General features: G+C 35.0%; 2 protein-coding genes across 11 annotated transcripts in view; one reads left to right on the forward strand and one right to left on the reverse strand.

Moving 5' to 3' along the window:
- dlg1 (MAGUK family member discs large 1) overlaps positions 1–24,695 on the reverse strand; it is a 181,972-nt gene that overhangs the window by 72,945 nt on the left and 84,332 nt on the right. The window lies entirely within an intron of this gene.
- Positions 15,875–24,695, forward strand: part of LOC149420998 (odorant receptor 46a-like) — a 43,217-nt gene continuing 34,396 nt past the window's right edge. Inside the window, exons 1-3 of the mRNA XM_089635111.1 lie at positions 15,875–16,072; positions 18,569–18,698; positions 20,524–20,728. Coding sequence (XP_089491237.1) covers positions 15,875–16,072; positions 18,569–18,698; positions 20,524–20,728 — 533 coding nt within the window. The remainder of the gene's footprint in view (positions 16,073–18,568; positions 18,699–20,523; positions 20,729–24,695) is intronic.

Below are 24,695 nucleotides of genomic sequence, written 5' to 3' on the forward strand. Positions count from 1 at the left end.
AATGCGCCTACAAAATATCCCCTGGTATACGTAATAATATTCCAATTCTGCTCTCGTTTGCGCTTACTCCTTACCTAACATTCAAGCCACATTAGTCACATACATACGCGTATATCTTGTCACGTTAGAATGTGCAGAGTGTAAAAAGGTGCCCCTGTTCTTTTGTGACGTAACAAAGAACTTAGAAAGGAATCTTTCAGAATATTTTAGTGTAAAAATCTTTCGGTGTTTTTGGAAAGTATTTAAAAATATAGGTATGTTAATACTACAAACGTTTTAGTAAAATTAATATATTTGCGGTTTTTAATTGGTAAATAAATAGTATAGTAGTCCTAATACAACATAGTTATGACTTGATGGTAGTTTGGTTCATAATACCGCATAAGAGTTGTTGAACACAAGATTAAGTCGTAAAAACTAGCCCTTATTGTTCGACAAATGAAAACAGTGCACACATGTTGGATACGCGTTTGGCGTGTCTATCAGCTCTCCGAATGAATCTACAAGACTAACTCTTCGGTGCGTCTACCATTAAAATAACAGTAGAACAAACACAGTATAACCATCCAACTTTTATGTAGAATAAATTGCAATTTGTTCACTTTTACACAGTGTCAGTTTTGTCAGGTATTCAGGAACTCTAAACTGCAGGTTGCTGCCAAACTCAAAAGATTATTGTGCGATTTTTACAGGGTTAGCAGTTGTGTACGTATCTCTATAGCATAATTAATCCCTTTACAATACACTGAAGCAAGAACTGTTTGTAATTGTTTTATACATTTATAGAATAGAGCCTCAAGAGACTTTTATATTAATAAAATAATCATTTTGTCTTTCAACATAAATAATGCTTACATCCGGAAGCAAACTGCTGGCTGCTCGGATGAAATAAATAGGTCCTTTTACAATGCTTTAACAAGATGTTTTATCCATTTTTCCATTACTCTAATGACATTTTAATGTGCTTTGCAGTGTTTTCTTTATGGGTTCATAGCACGAACAAAGAAAATACAAATGGTGCGTAGAATTTTATAGGCAAAACCCTTCAGCCCTTGAATAATAAAAGCCGGAACGTCTAAAATAACCCGCATCGATGCTCGTACATTTTATCGTAAGTGGGATTCGTTAGAAAACTTTTAAATTATTTAGCAAACTTCAAAAGGGTTCTTTTCTGTGATTTCTTTTATTTGAATTTCTGTCGTATGAGGAAATACTTAATAGCACCTAGCACCACTTGGTTTCCTGAATATGGAGAATATTATACTGAAGACTTCAGCCTTTCGAAGTATGTAAATAAGTTTTTATAAAAATACATTTCAGTAACAGTAACTAACATTGATTTAACATCACTTTATTTTTAACATTTTAGAAGCGATTCTTTATAACGGAACAACACAGGGTGTTTTCTTTCTGAAAACACACACAAAAACTTTTTTAAGGCGATGCACTACGTCGTGTAATATTTTAAATTGAGCCGCTATCAATAACAACCCTTACGTAGATGGCGATAAGGTTTAAATTCCCGCTTAACACCATCCGCCTGTTTTGATTTATGCAAGAAAAAAACATGGCCAAAAAATGCCTTTTATTTTATTTTGTGGATGTTCAGGCATAAATATTTAATTTTTTTCCGATCATTTTATAAATAACTTAATTTGCCACATTATACAATAAAATCATAACCGAAAATGGGTTCGTAAGTAGGAGATTTCGAACTTTAAATCAGTTTTTATAGGCCTATACATTTTTTTCTGGGCTTATAAAAAGACTTATATAAAAAATACTCGATTATTTCAAAGGCCAAGATGTATTCTACTCGCAGTATTTAATTAAAGCATCTGAAACATTTCTAGGCGACCAAATTTTTAAATAAAAAACACATGATTTTGCATTACTACGTATGGCATCGCCTTAAACACATACATGTACTAAGAAAAAATAAACCCTGCCTACCTACATACATGTATTTCGAGGAAATGGTAGTAGTAACACTAATGACATTGTTAACTTCTTTGTCGATTTCTTCAAAAATTTTGGACATCCGAAACGACTAAATTCCACCCTTTCATCTAACGGAATCGGTTCACATTTCTGCTTTACATATAAACGTTCCGGAAGTTATGCCCAAAATAAAATCGTAAAAGTAAATAAAAAAGCAAGCCCTGAGAAAATGAATTCAGCTTTTCTAATTAACTTTGTATCAATACAGCCCAAGGCACTATGCCAAATATTAAATCAATCACTGAATTCTGTCTGCTTCCTTAATCTATGGAAAAAAACTGTTATCTAGCACCTGAATTTAAGATTTAAACTGCACGGAATAGGGTTTCAAGAAGGCTATAATAACATACTTCACTAATAATAACAATTAAGGTTAGTATAATACTATTCTTCAAGATGGATTCTATATAATTTTCAGTGCAAATTTTACTTATGATTACTGTTCCTCTGAATTATCATAAAATGTTTGTAAAACCCATATGGGCGTATAATATATAAATTAAGAAACTATTCTTTTAAAGTACATTCATAAAAAAATATCGTATCGTAAAAAGCGTATCGATAGTCTGAACAGAAAGAGAAAAAAAATCTCCAATAATATCTAGTGACGGTAACGAACTAAACGAAAACGGGTCGATGTATTAGAATGATTATATCTTACAATAAACCAAATTACAAAAAATATGTAACAACGTCGAATTAAACTGTGTTTTTTAGGAAAAAGTTTATTTTGTCTTACTCTATCTTAGAGACCCCTTCATCCAACGACTTTTAAGTAAGCAAATATGATGAATTTAAAGTAGTCTACTACAGTAAACGATATTTTAATTTAAACTCCCCAAGGCTCTTAACTTACTGATAACGATAAATTTATTAAAAAAAACATACTTATTTTATTACATAAATATATTATAAACGTTACTGTCACCTCACTTGTTTATCATTTCATATCAAAATCTATATAAACCATAATGTAAATGTTCGTTTGTTCTAAACCCCAAAGTTCTTCGCCGATTTCTTTGAAATTTTGACATAACGTTGTATTCCTATATTATGTAGATGTCACCTGAGAGAGGTTAAAACATATTTTTTTAAAAACAGCGTAAGATGTAAAAGCAACACGCCCTATTGATTTTTCTATCTGCATAGACAAACTGAGCCAAAGCAACGCGTGGCGGGGTACAGCTAAGTAAGTTTTTTTCAAATTGTTTAAACCATATTTATCAACAGATGGGAGAATAAGGAAGATACAACGATTTATTAGAGATCATAAGATTTGTTCCCAAAAGTGAACAAATTATTGAAAGAAATTTCAGCAGAACTGTGTGGATAGGTCAAACCCAATTACATGATATAATCTGATAATTTATTTTTTATAAAAAAAGATTAATAATAATGTACAGCATTCCCAAGAAGTCTTCTATTGATATGCTTGTTGTAACCATTAGTCACCCGGTCTGGCGTAACCCTCTCAGAGGCTGGGCGTACTGTACATGGCGCGCATATACTTTAATAATACAGTACACAACTGCTTATCCTGCGCCTTAAAATTGAATTTGGCAGCCACCTCTGGTCTGGAGCCCTTAAAAAACTCCCAAATATGTGCAGAAGCAGGCGGTGGGTGTAAATGCTGTACTCGTTCTACCAGAATTTCAATGTAAGATGCTCCGAGGAATTAGCGTCATCGATCCCTTCGGCACCGGAGCACAGTCGGGAAACACGAAAAACACGCGCCAATCTTTTGTACACGATTAACATTTGTCGTAATGACCTGGATAATATTCGTTTCTTCGACTCGTTCTCTAGTTCAACAGCTCGCCCATGGAATGAATTGCTGGCCTTCGTGTTTCCTCCCTCCCACAACATGGGTCTCTTCAAGACCCGGGTTCACTCCTTCCTCTCCTCAAAAAGACCCTCCACACAGCATCCCAAAAGATGACATAGGCCCTGAGGGAAATTATTTTCCTCAGGGCGTCCTGTGTGGAGTTAATTAAAAAAATACAGGGTGTACCAGCAAGTAGGTACCCAACAAACTTTAACCAGTGTTTCCTGAGTTTATTTGGAGTAAATATTTTTATGGAGTTTTGGTATCAAGGCTTTATTTTCATCTAAAAACAGTAGGTATTGCACGGAGAAAAATGAGTATTGCTAATTATTTATTTTAAAATCTCTACAAATTATTGGTCATCCTGATAAAAACGGGATTGCAGACCTTTCCCTGAAAAACTTTAATTATATCCCAATAACACGAGTTCATGCATGTAATGTTTTTAACGTCCTATGGTCAAAACCAAAGGAAAGAAGCCAGATAGATCTTAACGAATTAATATGTCACGTTGTGTCAATTTTTTGTTTCGACAGGGATTAATTCATTGAAGGATCCTTTTAATTGGTTGTGGTAACTTTGGTTCTTTTTAGATGAGGCGTGTTACATTCTGTATGGTTTGAAAATAAGACAATGACCGACTACCCTGATTTTAACTACCTTTTCCTACCTTGTTTGCTCGCCCAAACGTTTCCGGTTGCTGCAGTTGATAATGTGCTAATATAATGAGACAATTAATTACAAATTAAGTACATGAAATTCACTATAGACAATTCAATTCAAGATGCACAAGATTCTAAGTTAATGATTTGACTATGGATTGTTAGTTTTGTGAGTTATTTCTATGAGTAGGTATTTTCGGGAATAGCTAGAGACAAAACATGTGTTGCTTTCGATTGGTCTCCGTCCAAATCCCATCCATCAACGTGACCAGCTCGAGAGCAGCCAAGTTGATGGTCCAATCCCAACACCTCCAGAAATGAATTGAATATCGCTCAGCGACAGATGAGATAATGACATGTTTTGCCTCCTGCCGGAGGGTGATGAAGGTGGAATGTGGGTCCTTGGTGGTAGCTGTTGATGTTGATGTTGATGATGAATGATGAAGATTCATCTTATACCGTTAGGTACAAGGAGCTGCTCTGGTCCGGTGGCATGATAGCCTGGTGTCAGGAACCATTTGGGCCACGTGGGTAGCGCGAGGTTTAGGTCGCGTCAACCTCCCCCAAATCGATGATGAGTTGAGCTTCGCCAGCATGCCGAAAATTAGGAGTCCACTCTACTAACCTCAAACATAAACATATACTGAAGTGGTTTGCATCAGCAACGTCAGGAGTTCGGGAGTCCCGTGAACACCCCTCTGGTTTACGCTCGTAAGGATAATGATGAATTCAGCTTCAGTTTGTTCGACTTCGCCTCTGCAGTCACGCTACTCCAAATAGCTCCTGGCTCCAGTCTATACAGCTTCTCGTTCCAGTAGAGGTAATGACACATATTTATCATATGTACAATACAGAACATACTTCAAGTCTTTCGTCCACACTCAAAATAGTCATGTCAATATTTAATTTGGATGAGGGCGTCCATCCGACATAACGAATGTTCCCTAGACGGGAGATTTTACCCCACTTCAAAGTCATGGTCATTCGCTCTATCGTTTGTTACCCTCCGTTCGCTTCAAATATCAAAGAATGGTAGAAATTGATATCCTCGACTTCCGGCGCTAAGGATCAGGGATACTGGAATCATCAGGTCGTGAATCTGAAATCATCCGATCTCCGTCAGCTCAAACGGTTTCAGTCGGAGTCAATTTCCAACCTAATTCTGGATGACTTCTCCTCCTATAGTGGGGTAAGTACTTATTGAATTTGACAGGAAGGACGTCAGAAAGCGCCGAAACAACTTCATATTCGTCACGATCCCTTCGTTCTGTCAGCGAGAAAATCCTCCTCACACGCCAGCCAAGAATAGCATAGCCCTTATCCGCTTTGTTCCTTCGTCTACCAGCTAACTCAAGTAGGAAAGCCCATTAGCAATTTTCGTTCCCTTCGATCTGAACTCAGTGAAAGCGTCCTCTCACCAGCTGAAAATACTCGAAACAGGGGTCTATTCCGGGTGACTATCTAAGGCTGGTCCGCCAACACCTTCGACAGAAACCGGTGCTTTTTACGGGAATAACTCAACCACACCAATAGCAGGGGAAAAAGCCGGCGCTGCTATACTAAAATAGACGTTATCTCGGTATCCAGGGTTATCGACTTTGCTAACACAAAAGTCCCTATTAGGCAAGCCAAATTACAAATTTCGTTCCCTTCGCTTTTGTCGCTTTGGTAAGATAGGACAGCCTACGGAAAATTCGTATACTTCGTCCCCGTCAAACCTATGAAAAATTAAAATCTCGCTTGATAGAATAGGAATGCCAGACAGATGCACTCTCTCGGCGACTAGCCTCGATCCGCTGCGTTATTCCGATTCAAAAATGAATTAAAAGAGTGATGTTTGAATAAATTATATTTAATTAAATATATTTTATGAATTCCGTATAGAATAAGTTGAATTCCCAAGGAGGATACGACAACTCATTTTCAAATAACAGGCATTGAAGCATTTAATTTACCGTTCTATCCGTTACTATAAAAACACTGCATAAATACAATGGTTTGTGTTCTATAAATTTTGGCGCTAAATATAACTACTGGGGAATTATTAGATCATTTTAAATTGCATAAAATAGTCTAACTCATAAACAATCTCTATTGTTGGATGATCTAAAGCGGTTTCAGGGTAACCGTTCTTCGTCCCTTTTTTTAATGGCCAGGTCTCGTAATTTATGGCCTCCTTTGCTAACGGGTACCTATAGTGCTCAAGTTAAATACCCTTACTTCAAAATACAATTGAATTATTTGGTTTACATTAGGGAAATAAGTGTTAATAATTAGATTATAATAGACTTACCGATACATCTTAGTGCCAACAATCCAAATAATTATAAAGAACAAACACAGTCACATGCAGTAACATACTCATGCTGTTAGAAAACCACACCTTCTACACTAAATGATTTTAGCCGTGTTCGCGTCCCGACGATTAATTCTTGTTGACGCGCTTCCTAGTTTTTACTAACTCGACTATCTTAAAACGCTGACCGATCCTGATTATTCCTGACCGTCTCCCAGACCTTGAAACTCTGACCCCCTTGACTTTATTTCCCGCCTCCCAACGTTTTCAAAACCTGACTCTCTTGAACCGCTTTTTTCACCCTCGACTATCGACTTTCTTCTTCCGTTCTTCAACGCTAACTGTCTTGAACCGCTTTTTCTAACCACGACTATCGACTTCCTCCTTCCGATCTTCAACGCTAACTGTCTTGAACCGCTTTTTCTAACCACGACTATCGACTTCCTCCTTCCGATCTTCAACGCTAACTGTCTTGAACCGCTTTTTCTAACCACGACTATCGACTTCCTCCTTCCGATCTTCAACGCTAACTGTCTTGAACCGCTTTTTCTAACCACGACTATCGACTTCCTCCTTCCGATCTTCAACGCTAACTGTCTTGAACCGCTTTTTCTAACCACGACTATCGACTTCCTCCTTCCGATCTTCAACGTTAACTGTCTTGAACCGCTTTTTCTAACCACGACTATCGACTTCCTCCTTCCGATCTTCAACGCTAACTGTCTTGAACCGCTTTTTCTAACCACGACTATCGACTTCCTCCTTCCGATCTTCAACGCTAACTGTCTTGAACCGCTTTTTCTAACCACGACTATCGACTTCCTCCTTCCGATCTTCAACGCTAACTGTCTTGAACCGCTTTTTCTAACCACGACTATCGACTTTCTTCTTCCGTTCTTCAACGCTAACTGTCCCGACGTCTCCCCGCGCTTTCAAATCCAGACTCCCCCTTCTCAAACCAACCCCCCCAAATCACCATATGCGATTTCTAATTTATGTTCTTTTGAATTCTGAATGCTTTTTGTTTTCAAAAGACAGAAATGCACTAAAGGAACACATCAATTATGGCCCTAGAACCTGTCACATTAATTTTAAATCGTCTCAAAACCAATAAATTGTTACTCCTCCAGTAAAATGTCTAACTCTTTGTTCAAAGGATGAAACTTGACTACCCCCAGTCCAGTGGCGTGTTGGCCCACCAGCATTTTAGCTCGGCTTACTATTATCAACCACCATCACGGAGGTCTCTGCCGATACAGTGCATGTTCCTATTTTTTTTTCTCTACCCTAATAAATCTAAACACTTGTTTTAAAATCAGTTGTCCAACATCTGGTAATCTCCTATGTCGTGAGACCAACTGAAAATTTCTTTCCCACCATAATAAACCAACAATAAAAAAAAATTATCCCAGGGCGAGTCCATCACAGGCACCTGCGTTTGCTTTGATAATATACTTTGATAACTAGGATTTTTTTGAACACGTGCTCCGATATCGTGAAAATACATTCGTATTTTACTAAAAGTTTATTAGAAAACCTATCAATTCATTCGTTAGGAGCCTGAATCAAGTTTTTAACGGGATTACCAATCAATTAAAAAGATTCTTAATAAATTTTCAATATTCAATATTCGTAACTTATCTCCGTTTGGGTAGTAAGGGTCGGGGTAGGGAGGTTGGGCGGTTATATCTGAAGGATTTTTTTTGGTTTGAATTTGAAAACAACTAACATTTTATGTATATTTTTTACTCACATTGAGATCAGGAATCACTGGTAAATTTTTTTTTGGATACGTTTTTATACACCGTGTATAATGTTATTATGTTGGTGAGGTGAGGTTAGGTGAGGTTACGTTAGGTTATATCACAGACATATGAATATTCATATGTCGATGGGTTATATTGATTTATGTTTTTTTAGGTAGGTTTTTTTATACACTCTTTTCACTATTCCATTTTGAATATGTTCTGTTTTATCATGGCACCGTGTACTTCATAACCAACACAAAGCACACTCAAAGCGCATACCACTGCATGCAAAAACTTGATGCAGTTTGTTGCTGCAACCGCAAAAGCGGGGTCTGACAGTGGGGAAATTCGACTTCACAATTGAATTCAGCAGACGAATTTCACATCAACCATTTTTAAGTGTGAAGCTCGTTCCATTAAATCCCAGTCGATGGCCCATTACAAAGTTGAAATTTCGTACTGCTGGCAGAGTATCAATTTGTCACATAGCGTATCGGCGCTTTTTTAGAAAATGTTCAAATGGCTTTCCCAACAGACCTAACAAATGTGTCGGTTAGAAGTGAATTTAATATTTCCAGAGGATTAACGGGTATCGTGTCTCCGTCAGGGCGAGCAGAGAAAATTTGGTCTCGTTAATTTCCGTTGCAGAAAAAAAAATTCGACGGGAATAGAACTCGCACCTTCTGGTGTTCTTTCTGATGCTCTGGACCACTGAGCCACCTCGGCTTATTTCCATCACGCCAAATAATTCAATACGTCCTAATCATTGATGTATTGTCCTAGTACTTCAATCAACAACCAAGTTTATTTTTGTAGGAAAGTCTTTGTTAGTGCCAAACTTCCCACTAGATGGCGTCGAGACATATTAATATCTACATTTGTTGATGAAATATTTTAACTTGTCAAATATTATAATTTTTTTAATGATAAACTAATGTTTATAAGATAAGGTTTTATGCATAGCACAAAGGATAAAAAATGTTATATTATAAGCAACAAGCAGATATTTTCAATTTGTATTGATATTTCAGGCGACTAATTATTGCTTAAAATGATTTGTTATCCTTTGTGCTATGCATAAAAACTTGTCATATAAACATTGGTTTATCATTAAAAAAATAATCAAAAAGTTTGTTCAACTCACTGCAAGGTGTAGCAAATAAATCGGAATAAATTATGCAAAAGAAAATATGCAGTTTTGTGTCCAGAAGAAAATATGCAGTCCCAACTGCGTGGTGCCAGTGAGACTTTGGCATCACCAATTGGGGTATGACGTAAGACTGAAAGGAGTTGGGACGGAAAGGAGATGGGGATGGAGAAGACTTGGCTATTCAGATTGGGTTTGTTTTTCACCGATCAATACTGATTGTGCCACTCTTGATTGTAGCTCTGGATCTGGCGACGTGATTTGTTGCTTGAGTACATACTTTATACTAATTTCCACCATCCCTTGTACTAAATATCTGTGATAATAAATTAATTTCATTATTTGGTATGCTCTAACTAGAGATCAGGCGTCATAAAATTTGCGCTGTTTTGTTGTCGTTGTGTTTAAAGCAACAATTTTCAGTCAGCTGTTTTTTTTATTTTTTATTTTTTTATTTTTTTTTTAAATTATATAAGTACATTTTTGTTTATTTGTTAAAATATATGATCAAATATTTCAAGACCCCTCTTCCATAGAAGCATTAGCTTGTGGCTGGAAGAGGAGTGTACATTGTATTTTATAATATTAGTGTCCATAAATAGCTGTGGCGTTTTTATCTTTTTTATAGTGTTCTTTTTTATAGTATTTTGGGACTTTGGCATCCCCAATTGGGGTATGTTGTGAGGCTGGAGGTAGTAGGGATGGAAAGGAGATGGGGGAGAGGAAGGTGGAGGAGTACCTGGATATTCAGATCTGGTCACCTAATACGGCTAAAGCGATTTCAAGCAAAGTTTCAATTCTGAATGCTGCTCTTAAACCAGAGAGATGCCGAGAGTAAATTCCTTATCTTATATATTATTTTTAATGAGTAATTTGTGAAATAACAAGTTAATCAAATAAAATTTACTTGCGCACGCTGGGATTTGAACTCGCGACCCCCAGCTCACTAGTCGAGAGCCTTACCCCTCGACCATGGAGGCAACGAAGGTGTTGTGAAAAATCCACTTTAAACAAAATTGTTTTATATTTTTGCCACAAAATATGAGACATTTATTTAAAAAAATGATAATAAAATTGAAGTAAAAAAAATTTTTTTTCGTGTCAATCGAGAACACCCTTAAAGCCTACTTTAATATTTAAAGCTATTTGGCTATGTTATTATTTAATTAATTATTAAATAATTTTCCAAGTAATTTAAATCATTCATATAACCAAAATATGCATTTATTTATTTTCTTTCTTAACCTTTTTACAAACACTTAAAAGCACCACATTTATGTTGATGAAAAATAAGTGTGGGTTTTTAGTGTGTTTTATCGGTAAACATTTCTTAGAGCTGACTTTTACAAAAACAGACCACCTTATCGACCGGGAAAATCAACCACTTATTTGTCAAGTGGCACGCACCACCTAATAATAATAAACCATACTTAGCCTAAAGCATTATTTTCTTTCAGTGACGAATTTTTACGTGATTAATCACACGAATTTCAGAAGATTTTTTCAAATGAGATTTATGAATAAAATATTTTTATAATTTATTATGCTGCCCTTGAAAATTGTTTTGATATTATGTCTTTAGGAAGTTGTTTTTTCATAAATAGAATTGATCGCATAGGGTCTTGAGAATTGTTCTGCAAAAAATTGAAATTCATCGAAAGAAAAAGAAACCCTGACATTTCGTTCGGATTTCGATGTCTTTGATTTCACGGTGGAGTTCTTCAATTCAAAGGACCCAATTGAGTTATGCTTATTTCCGGAACATCTTATAATGATCCTAATAATAAGGAAATCAAACGACACACAGCACACGCAGATACCAGATATATAAAGTGAAGATTATAAACCAATTATTCGGATAAATAAATGTACATAGGCATTACTTAAGTTAGGTATTCCAAGATAATCAAAACCACTTTTGGGTAACTAACAAAAAGCAAACAGATCTGAATACAAACACATATTTATTGAAATGCATAATTTTATGAGCGTAGCAAAGTCCTGTTTTAACTCGACCATTTTGCATTTCATCTGTTCCGGTTCAAGATGGTGGATGTGTTGGATACTGTCTTTTTTATCCCGACAGAGTTCGCGTGATCGTGGTTCTTACAACGAGCACTAGCTTTCAAATCGGAATAATCAATACTATGGTATCCACCGGCCACAAAAAAGTTTTAATAACAAGATTGTCATTGAGATAGTGACATTGAATTGTATAATTCCTTATTTGAAATAGAAAATGTTACTTTAAATATTTATGATTTATAATTAAGTGGGTAGGTATTTACAAATCTTATGAATTTTGGTTTTGATTTATCAAATTAGAAACAAACATTTTAGGGAGAGGTCCACCCCTTAAAATACACGGAGAAAAATGAGTAGGGCTTTTTTATCACTTTACTGTCAAAAATATGACTACATGATCATTTCCTAATAAAATATTAGTCAATCAGAACATATCTGAACACGTGCTCAACGCGGGTGGCCTTTACGAATAAATATGCGGACGAGACGCGAACTTATTATTATGTTGAAGAACACGTGTTCTGACTTCCTCATAACATGTTCGTGCTGTACTGTTATTTTGTAATGAAATTTGAAAATTCATTCGTTATGGATCTCTAGTACCGTTTTTAAGAGGAAAACGAATAATTTGACCAGATTTTTAATAAATTAAGAATATTTCATATCAGTAAGTTTTCTCTGTGTACTAGTTTTATGATCATGTTATTTACTATAAAAAGGTGGCAAAATGTAACGCGAAATCAAATATATTTATTTAATTTGAATTTTCCGGTGAAAACATTAGTTCTTCGTAATTAAATTTCAACTATTCTCTAAACAAAATTATAAATAATTTAAGTATGTCATTAGTCATTATTACAACGACAATTACATTCAGAGATCAACTACAAACAATGTCAGGGTCGTTAGTATGGTATAAATACACGAGTCAAAATATACCCGGACATCGCTACAGACCACGCTATAAGCGCGCTACATTTCTACAATTCTACGCTACAATTAATGAGATCATATCGACGAATGTGTGTCTTCTTGTGAGCCTGTGTTTTTTATTGTGTGAGCAATCTTATTATTGGATAGTTTTATCTCTGTGACCGGGTATGTCATCAAAATGACAATTCAACACACCTACAATATAAAGTCATGAAAAGTGATGAAATGAAAACAAGGTTAAATAGGTTACATAGGTAACTATTAAACCTAGTTTTTATTTCATCACTTTTAATGACTTTATATCACTTTTTAAACGTGTGTTGAATTTTCATTTTGATGAAAAATTTAAATACAAAAAAAAATAAAATTACCCAATACAACTACATAATTGATTTCGGGTCCAATTAGACTCACGTATACCGTGTATACTTGAACGTAAGTATATTAGTTAGGTATTAATAATAAATTGATAAGTTAATGCATTTTCGCTGTTGTATTAATCATGCATATTCTGTAAAGTTTCGACAACGTTGCAAGCAAATAATATAAATATTTCATATATAGTAATACATTACTAAACATTCCGTGACAAGTGCACGAATCAAACAAACACTCCACTCGAACCGCCCTCTTTCAATCGGTTAATATCCATATTAAATATCAACGAATGCATTGTTATAAATTATACATCAATTACTAAGGTAATAAAATAACAACTCAACCAGGTCACTGGTTCCCAAAACAAGAAATAAAAATCTACTTGTAAAAAACAAAGGTTTTTTTTATCATAATACATCTGTTTTAAAATTTAAAAATAAATTCTTCGTTTGTCTTCGACAACGAGTCTACCCGTAAAGTTTAAGCTCGGTCGGATATCGGAAAGTGTTTATTAATTTCCACTCCCAAGTTTTGCAATCATTCATTCCTGAAAACAAAAGTGAATTTCAAATAGTTGTGTTTAAAAAGATAAAAAAAGTGGTACTGCACAAATAATTTTTTGTGTTTATAAAGATAAAAAAGAGGTACCGCACAAATAAATATTTATTTTGGCAATAAGCTGCAAATAGAAATGTGATTCTTGAAGAATTCCCATTTTGATTGTGACACATTTTACGATTTTCAATCAATAATCGTAAAGCAACGATCAAACTGTAATTTTTAAATCAAAATTACGATTTTTTCAATCGATACTAGTCGTAAACATTAAAGTTTAGAGTAACGAAAACGACTTTTCAGTCAATAATCCTAAAATTGCCATCATCACTGATGACATCATTAACAAAGCCAATAAAATGCTGGGATTTATAATTCGCATAGCAAAACCCTTCCACAACATAAACACTCTATGTTCCCTTTACACCTCATATATTCGCCCGCACCTGGAACACTGTACACTGATCTGGACTCCTTTATACCAAGCCCATATCGAAAGAATAGAAAGAATTCAAAAAAAAATTTTAAACACACAAATTATAAACTAAACTTACATTATTTCTCAAATTATACCGAATCCATTAAATTTCATAATTTTAACTCCCTCCAAACACGACGTCTAATTTTTGATTAAATCTTATTATTTAAAATTTTACAGCATTGAAATTTTTGGATATAACCTAAAGAAATATAGATATGAAGTAATGTGTACGATCGATTATTAATATGAGAGTATGGAATGTATCGGCAGCATCTCCTATCCTCTTCCTAGTTAACTCTTCCTCTACCCTTCCTTCAACACCAAATTAATTTTAAGATACTAAAACTTCATTTCTAATGAACTTTAACATAAGAAACTTCTGTGGCTTGACTTCAGTTAACTTGTATATTTATATCTATCATTGTATATTATATAAAAGCTGCTTGTTTCTTACAAAATAAATAAATAAATATTCTTGTGATTAACGTGATCCGTATATACATACTTGCTTATGGTGTTTTATCCGATGCAACAATTAACAAATTATATCAAAAAGTTTGAAATAAAGCTCGCAAATAATCTATTGCAAACATTTGATTCCAACATTTCGTCGTTGAAAGTTGCATATTTTTCGCCCCTTTTAACAATTAATCTCATGAAAACTCCGTAAAAGAGTGTAAATTTTCATCGCCAAGTTAAATACATTAATTAAAAGTCATTTGGTGATCCCAAAACAGTTTGTATTGTGGAAACAAGAGTGCTTATTAGATGTACATCTGTGAACTAATAATAGTGCCACGGAACCTTCCAGAAACCACCAGAACTTCCAAATGAAACAAACATTATTCACAAGGTAAATGCCGGGTTTTCCCACTCCTAATATTCCTTGTGATAAATAAATACAATCATTTGATTCATTTTTCTCGTTAAAAATACAGTCGATTCATCCAGTAGGTACCAATCGTCGGTACGCAACACTGATGAAAATACTAAATAAATACGTTTAAGTAACCTTGTGGACGATTTCGTCTAAAGGTTTTGTTTTTATAGCGGAGAAGCAGAGTTTGAATGGTTCGCTTTCTAAGCAAAGTCATATTTTCTTATCTGAGTTAACGGGCTGTTAAAAAATTTCCACCCTTATCCAACGATTAGATCGTTTATTTTCGTGTTTTTTTTTGTGGATACAATAACCTATTTGGGGCCAAATTGCGCGCGTGGGTCGTTATGACGTCATGCTGATAATACTGTGAATGTCACTTCCCATTTCCTACACTTAGCTGAGTTCAGTGAAACCAATCGAAATGTATGCTGATCAGTACAAACAACCCTCGATTTAAGTGCAAATGGAACGTCTGGTCTGTTAAGTAAGTGCGAAAATACATAAAATAATTACTATTGCCATAAATATATAATCAGCTTTGATACTAAAATACCTTATTATGTAATCAGTATATTTATCAATGCAATCCAATGACGAGAAGCATAAAAAGGCGTATCTTCTAACACCAAAATCTGACGTGTAATTTCTTTGAACCTTAATATTGGCAAATGGTAGTGAGGTAGCTTTCAAATATGCATGTATACTCAAACATGAAAAAACAAGCATGATCCTATTTTTTCAATAATGTTTAAATTCTAACTTAATAGTCGATACTAAACCTAACAAAAAGAAAAAATATATATAAGAAACCGTTTGAGAAACCTATTTTGTTGAATTAAATATGAGTTTGCTCAACCTTATGGTATAAAAACAATATATTTATTCACGTCGACGTATTTCAGTATCAATCTTATCTGAATAAACATTTCACAACTTTAGCAAGATGGACTTCGACATAGACAAGTTTAAATTTCTCCGTTGTCTTGATATGAATTTCTTGACCCTGTCTATAGCTGGTCTTTGGTGCCCCAGTTCGGTGTATGGCACCATGAAGGGGGACCTCTACAACGTATATTCAGTCTTTGTTCTGGGATGCGGATTCTTCATGTATCTTACCTCTGAAATCATCTATGTGGCTACGGTAATAATTTTTCCACCTTTATATTACACCAATATTTATCACTTTGCAAGCCAATTGGATCAATGATAGAAGGAAAACTTAACTTAGACCGGACGCAATTATAATACATTGTTTGACCCGCTAGCAGACGGCTAGACATCAAATCTTGTTTGCATCTCAGATATACTAACATGAACTCTAGATTTCTTTTGGCCACCTGGATAAGTTAATGATGAAAAAGCTTTCGGCAAGATTTAAATCGACGTTCTATTAAATAAGGTAGTTTCGTTTTGTTTTTCCACAAGATACGTAAAGAGTAGGTTTTCGATAAAGGTTTCTAGTTCTGTTTCTAATTCTTGGTTTCTCTTGATTTTTCAATGGTATGTCTTGGGTCGGCACATTTTCCTGCTTTTAATTAACGACATAGTTCTGCCATCACTCATTCGCAATGTTTAATGTTTACAGATGACTTAGATTATACTGCATCCTTCTGCAAATTGATATAGATTCCATCGAAAAGCAAAAACAAACTAAACTTCAGTACACCAAGATGCAATTTCGTCTGATATACAGCCGATCATGTTTGAATATTTAATCAACGGTTATATTCAAAATAACGACATAAAATAATCTAGGCAGTGTGTCGAGTGTTGAACCACTTCAGTTTGGTCACTTTTTCAACAATTGTTAGTTTTATCTGCTGATGGGTCTAGCTTATTGTTAAGTGGTTTCCCATCAATACTACCCTTCACCTCATGCCTTTGTGGTCGAGGGGTAAAGCTCTAGACTAGCAAGCGGGAGGTCGCGGATTCAAATCCCAGCATGCGCAGATAAATTTTGTTAGATTAATTTGTGTTATAATTTAAAATAATATATAGTATATTTGTGACACGTTTCAGAGTGGAAGATACTTTCAGTATCGCCTTGGTGTAAGACCACCATTCAGAATTGAAACGTTGCTTGAAATGGCTTTGGGTCTGGTGACCAGATCTGAATAGTCAGGTAATTTCCCACCTTTCTCTTCATCATCTTCTTCCTCTCCCCGCTACATTCAGGCTAACAAAATATACCCCGATTGGGAATGCCATAGCTCACTGGCTCCAGACGGTTGGGAGCAGTTGCGACTATTGTGCAGTTTCACCTAAAAAAACCCACCTTTCTTTGTGCTACATCTAGGTTATGTAGGGGTTACCTAAATAGGCCAAATCATGTGAAGCCACAGTTGAGACCAAAGATATTAGAAGAACGAGATATGCTATGTTGGCCGCCGGACCGTAGCCGGAGTACTACCTAATTAGGGTACTTTGAACGGTATCGGGACGTGTACGCACAGAAATCTGTTCTATGTATTAGTGCGGATACCTTAGCGATGCCTTAGCGTAAGCGAAGGTGTGCAGTAGTATTGGTGAACAAAACCGGCGACACTCGGCAAAACAATTCCACTCAGTACGAACTGCGCATAGCACATCTCGTTCTTCTAATATCTTTGGTTGAGACCAAGCAAGATACAAGCATCGAAAAAAATGTCCCTGTTGAATTAATTTTGACCAAGTTTGTTTATTCTTATAATAGAATTTAAAGGAAAAAAAATGGTTTTTAACAAACATCTTTTCTTTGCTCCCATAGCTCACTGAAATTACCTACTATAAATAGTTATAATAAGTTGCGTAATTAATATTTGGGTTATAATGCCGTGTTGCACTTCATCCTTCTTTAGCCATCGTTTCGAACAGCGTTATAGTAAATTCTGGTACTTGACGGTTACGACAAAACTAAACGCCGAAAACCAAATTAATTTCACTAATTATCATACTGAAATACCGGCTCTTAAACGATTAACGCTTGCAACACGGTATCGCTATTTTATACATAAACAACCAACAAACTTCACCGCAATGAGGTTTTTATCCAGTTAAGAATTTTTCCTCATAAAACTTATTAATGTAACATAAAATCAGTCAATTAAATACAACCATCAGATGGTGATAGTAATAAGGCTAATCAGCCGCAGTACTAGTTAGTTAGAAACATGAAGGGTATTGTTATAAGCCCTAGCTAGTTAGAGGATTACGAAAGAATCCATAAAATCAAAAAAAAAAATCACCGCAATCTACACATTTACCCTGATGATGGCCATTGTAACGCAGTCCGAGACGTTAGCTGAATAAGGAGAACCAACACGGCATAATAACGCAATAATTATTCACGGTAATACTTTTGGCAGTGAAAATATCAAATAATTTATTATTATTCAGTTTTTCAGCTAAGATTATATTATGCAGAGGTGCATTTCAAATATTTTGTAAAAGAATTTTAGCTCTACATTGTAATGATCATTATTATAGAACGATTTACAAACAAGCATTGTATAATCTACAGGTTGAAAGTGTTTTAACCTAACTATGCTATAAACCTTAATAAAACCATCTATTTGATATGTTTTTGGCCACGTGTAAACACCATTTTGATAGCTTTTGCACCTGCTAAGTTCTAAGCCCAACACGTCTGTTATCTCAGGTGATCGGGGAACTGGAGAAGGTGGTGGAGGTGTCCTTCCTATTGGTGACCCATATGGGACAACTCTTCAAGATCATTGAATTCTTGAGGAAAAGAGAAAAAATAAGGGAGTTGGTCAACAAATTGGATGGTAAAATTTAATACGTATTGCCTTTTTTATATCAAATATTGACTAATCTAATATTATTGACTTTTACGAGTATATAACCGATTTTTTTTATATTTAAGCCTTAGACACATTACGCTATATTATCCGCGCATAACTTGTAAGTATTATATGTTGGGCTGACACACTACGCTATATTATCCGCGCATAACTTGGGCGTGGTGTGTACGTATTATATGTTGGGCTGACACACTACGCTATATTATCCGAGCATAACTTGGGCGTGGCGTGTAAGTATTATATGTTGGGCTGACACACTACGCTATATTATCCGCGCATAACTTGGGCGTGGTGTGTACGTATTATATGTTGGGCTGACACACTACGCTATATTATCCGAGCATAACTTGGGCGTGGCGTGTAAGTATTATATGTTGGGCTGACACACTACGCTATATTATCCGCGCATAACTTGGGCGTGGTGTGTACGTATTATATGTTGGGCTGACACACTACGCTATATTATCCGCGCATAACTTGGGCGTGGCGTGTACGTATTATATGTTGGGCTGACACACTACGCTATATTATCCGCGCATAACTTGGGCGTGGCGTGTACGTATTATATGTTGGGCTGACACACTACGCTATATTATCCGCGCATAACTTGGGCGTGGCGTGTACGTATTATATGTTGGGCTGACACACTACGCTATATTATCCGCGCATAACTTGGGCGTGGCGTGTACGTATTATATGTTGGGCTGACACACTACGCTATATTATCCGCGCATAACTTGGGCGTGGCGTGTACGTATTATATGTTGGACTGACACACTACGCTATAATCTTCCTCAGGAGAGGGGGTCAGATCGATCGTCAGGGGGACTGCAGCGGAATATCGTAGAAAGTTAAAATTATAATGCTGTAATATGTTTATCTTAACAAACGGGTTGCAATATTTAGAGCGAAGGCATCAGATGAATGCGGTACTACCGATATTACATTTGAAGAAGCGCTCCGAGGAACTAGCGTCATTGATCCCCTCGACACCGGTGCATATTCGGTAAACACGTCAAACGCACGCCCAATATTTATACACGGTTGTTATTCACCACATGAGAACGACTCCTTCTAGAGTTCAACACCTCGGCTGTGGAACGGTATGCCGGAATCCCTCTTACAATTTGGGTATCTTCAAGAATCCTTCCTATCATCGAAAATTGCTTCCACAGAACATCCTCAAAGATGACGTCATAGGCCGCAGGAGGTATTTTTTTTTCAGGGACTTCTTTGTGGAGTTAAAGTAAAATAATAATAAAAAAACAAATCTTCGAGGGAATCATTTATTGGATAAACAGCACCCCTTTCATAGGTCACCCCAAGTAGTTCGCTATGTTTGGTGACTTAGCAGACGTTACCGGGTTCATGGGGTAATATTTATCAAGGTCTTGGCGAAGGATGTGTTTGCACTTCAGTGGGAGGGATGGATTCATACGTCCGTCACTCCTGGACACATTGACCCCCAGATTCCTACTCATCACTCATACCTCCTTACATTCCAAATCTTCCGCTCCTTCCTTTCCCTAATAAGATCCTAAACACAGCACAGGAGGATTTTTTTCCGCAGCTGCGTGGAGCTAATATAAAAAAGCTGATAAAAAATGTACCGAATTAAAAATACGACCATAAATTCAGACAATAAACTTATACTTTACAAAGCTCTTTTTATAACCAATGACAAGTTGTCATTGATAGCCACGTTTCCTCATATTATCGAGTTTGAAAACGATCTTAAACTGACTGGGATTATGTTTTTTTTAATTAAAAAGAGGTTTTTATACTGCAGATGACATTTTCAACCGTAAGATCCCCTCCCACACTGCGATAAAGCTGCGCACCACATACGTAGCGGAGCGGGACACCAAGTTCTTCTTCTACCTGACGCTGACCACTGTGGGCATGTGGGGAATCCTGCCTATGCTGGACCGCGGCGGACAGCGCTTCTTGCCCCTCAAGGCCTGGTACCCCTTCGACATACAACCTTCACCCAAGTAACTAATTCTCTTCATTACTGACATTCATAAATAACATTTAATGTCGCATTAATTCGCCCAAAATACTATTAGTTAGTAATTATTTGGTGTAACATTTTTTTAATATGAACAGAATACAATAACATATATACTAGTGCAGATCCGTGAAAAAACAAGGAATTTGAGAAGCTGAAATTTTATGCTAAAAACAAATATGCTAATTCTTAGACTGGAAAACCTTAAAAGAGTGTACTATGCGATTGTTCAATCTATATTACAATATGGTATTATTGGTTGGGGAGGAACATATAATAAAATTTTGAACCCACTTAAAGTAGTTCAAAGATTGGTAATCAAAGTAATTTTGAAAAAACCATAAAAATTTTAAAATAGACAAAATGTATCAAAAATATTCAATACTTCAAATTTACAAAGAAATGCAGTCAAATACTCATAACTTGCAATTCAATACATCAGCAAGATACCAGAAAACTATTAAAATCCCAAAATTTAACACTAAGCTCATTCAAAATACCTATCTTTATCTAGGCATAATTTATTTTAATAACTTCCATTAAATTTAAAAAATATCGAAAATATTCAGGAATTTCACCTTAAATTAAAAAATTACCTTAAACTATTATAAGTCCAAAATACGTTTACTACTTACATCTAGAAGTAATATTGTTTAAATCTTGTGTTGTTTCTTTATAAATTATTTACCTTAATACTAACATGTACATAATTGAACTAGAATTCCCTCACCAAACACAAGAGCATTGTCTCTTTATGGTGAGGAAAGGCTACTTTAATTTCTATTGTTTTATATCTTTTTTTATCCTGTATACTTATCTATGTAAAAATGTATGTTTTCAAATATTAAATAAAAAAAAAAAAATAAAAAAAACGGTGACAGGATAAATCATCACAATGATAATTCATCACATCTTTAAAAAGTTTTATAAAGTCATGGAAAGTGACACAAAAAGTAAAACAAAAACTTTATTAACTGGGTTAAGTAGGTGAGGTTAGGTTAGGTTTAAATTTTTTTTATCGTTTTTAATGACTTTATATCACTTTTTTAAAAGTGTGTTGAATTGTCACTGTGTTTAGTAATCAAGGATCCGCTAATAACACATCAGAGTAAGGACAATTTATTGATGCAGAATGATAAAAAAAATATACTGCAGAAACTCTTAAGGCGATGCCATACGTAATAATGCAAAATCATGTGTTTTTGGTTTGAAAATTTGGTCGCCTAGAAATATTTCAGATGCTTTGATTAAATACTTCAAGTAGAATACATCTTGGCCTTTGAAATAATCGAGTATTTTTTATATTAGTCTTTTTATAAGCCCAGAAAAAAATAATCTATAGGCCTATGAAAACTGCTTTAAAGTTCAAAATCTCCTACTTACGAACCCATTTTCGGTTATGATTTTATTGCATAATGTGGAAAATTAAGTTATTTATAAAATGATCGGAAAAAAATTAAATATTTATGCTTGAACATCCACAAAATAAAATAAAAGGCACTTTTTGGCCATGTTTTTTTCTTGCATAAATCAAAACAGGCGGATGGTGGATTGATAGCGGCTCAATTTAAAATATTACACGACGTAGTGCATCGCCTTAATGCCCCGTAGTAAGCGTTCAAAGATGGTTTGAAAGGGAGACATATAAATACGAATGTTAGAGGGAGCCCGCTAATATACAAATTTGGTAATAATTAAGATTGAAATTTTTGAAAAAATACGACTCGTTTGAAATAGAGCGAAAATCTCTCGACAAATTGTTTAGTTGCATTTAAAGATTTAAAGATACACTGTGCATAAATCACATACAAAAAGTGTGTGATTTTTTTCTATCAAGGGAATTTCATATAATGAAGGTTTCGGCATATATCTTTACTAATGTATAGATATTATCTTAAAAATAACTTTTTTTTGGGGACTTAAAAACTCCTTATTATAAATCGGTAGAAATTAAGTATGCGAGGCTTAAGGTTAAACGCAAAGCTCGTTATAATCTACGTGTTCATAGATGGCGTTAATTAATTAATTTGATTAAAATACGCTTTTTGCAACAAATTGATATACAATATTAAGACAAATTATTTGTTTGTGCTCGTACAAACGCAATATGAATATGAATAAATAGTTTTGTCCGTAAAAAAACACAATCCTTTTAAGAAAGGCATACAAATACAATATTGGATTGCATCATCTGTAACATAACATAACATGGAGAGCTTTTCAATAATAAAAAAAACTACTTTCATTGGTTAAAAACGTTTAAATAGTTAAAATATTTTTTCCTGAAATATTGAGAAATATAGAATAAAATGTACTTTTCCGAGAATTACTTTTACAACATTAATTCCAAATTCCACAGAATATTTTTTTAGTGTACCTCCTTTGTTTACAAATAAAATGCTTCCATTAATACAATACTGTTCACAGCGGAATGTTGTTGTATTCTTTTCAGGATTATTATATTTGTTATCTGTTGGATCACATTTGAACGTTAATTTCAACTGAATTCATACTTTAAATCAAATATTCGGGATCGTCATTTAAAAAGCATTACAACAAACAACAATGGCTAGTGAAACAATACAAATATACAGAAACAACTCACCTAAAGAATATCAATGACAAACATATTTGATAATTTCGCTTTCCCTCTAATGTAAAAATTAAACATTTATTTAGCGACTAATGTCGGTAAATATTTTTTTTCTAAATAATAAATCCTAACATAATATGAAAGCTTCATAGTTGTTTTCAATTTCTTTTTAATTAACTAACTTCCCGACATCCGATCGAGCTGAAACTCGGCAGATAGACTCGTTGATGACAATGCATGCACAGTGTCGATGCACAGTGTCGATGTCGATGACAATGCATGCACCGTGTCGATGTCGATGACAATGGATGCACAGTGTCGATGCACAGTGTCGATGCACAGTGTCGATGCACAGTGTCGATGTCGATGACAATGCATGCACAGTGTCGATGTCGATGACAATGCATGCACAGTGTCGATGTCGATGATAATGACACGCGGACATATTTGCATTTCTCTGAAATTTGATGACTTTACAGTGGTTAATAATACGAAATGAATGTCGGTTCTACCCAATCGGGATTTGGTTCAGTGGTCAGCGCGATTAACTCCAGTCCCTTTGTAGGACGGTTCAATCCTCAGTCAATACAGAGTAAGATATACAGGGTGTATCGGCACGTACCCGACAAACTTTAACCTTAGCATATTTGGAGTAAAAAATCTTATGTGCACTTTGCTGTCCGGTAACGTTTTTTTTTAATAAAAAAATTATTATTCATATTTTCACCACATGTCACCACTGTTTTATCCTTTGTCAAAGTTTGAAAACCCATCTGGCAATATTTTATTCAAATTCCGTTGAATAATGCACGTGTGTACCTATATTGGAGCACTTTTACAATCACAACGAAATGGCACGGCACCATTCGTCTCATTTTTAACTATTATTATTTAGTGTGTGCAAAAGAGCGAAGACGCTTTTCGACATACTTGCTTATACCAGCTGTTGGACACGAAAAGCAATGCCAATGACAGTGATGTAGTGTGGAATTTTTTTTTTTTTTTTTTTTAATTGAAAAAAAATGCTACCGGACAGCAAAGTGCCCATAACATTTTTTACTCCAAATGTGCTAAGGAATATCTGGTTAAAGTTTGTCAGGTTAGTGCCGATACACCCTGTATTATAGTAATAACATTGTTCTTTACGGGCTGTATATATCAACCCGTAAATATATATTTATTTTTTTACGTATCCAATGCATCGTAAAATTTGTCAGATAATATAGGCGATCGTTCCCTAACGAATATTAAAAAATGTTATGTCTGTCTCGAATTTGATATTGAAATATTTGACAGAAAACCTTGTAAGTATCTTTTGAAATAATTTTTTCTTCTCATCAAATAATCATAAGACATT

Source organism: Hesperophylax consimilis, chromosome 9 (genome assembly GCF_061612785.1).
Source record: "Hesperophylax consimilis isolate HC1 chromosome 9, BYU_Hcon_1.0, whole genome shotgun sequence".
NCBI classification, from domain to species: domain Eukaryota; kingdom Metazoa; phylum Arthropoda; class Insecta; order Trichoptera; family Limnephilidae; genus Hesperophylax; species Hesperophylax consimilis.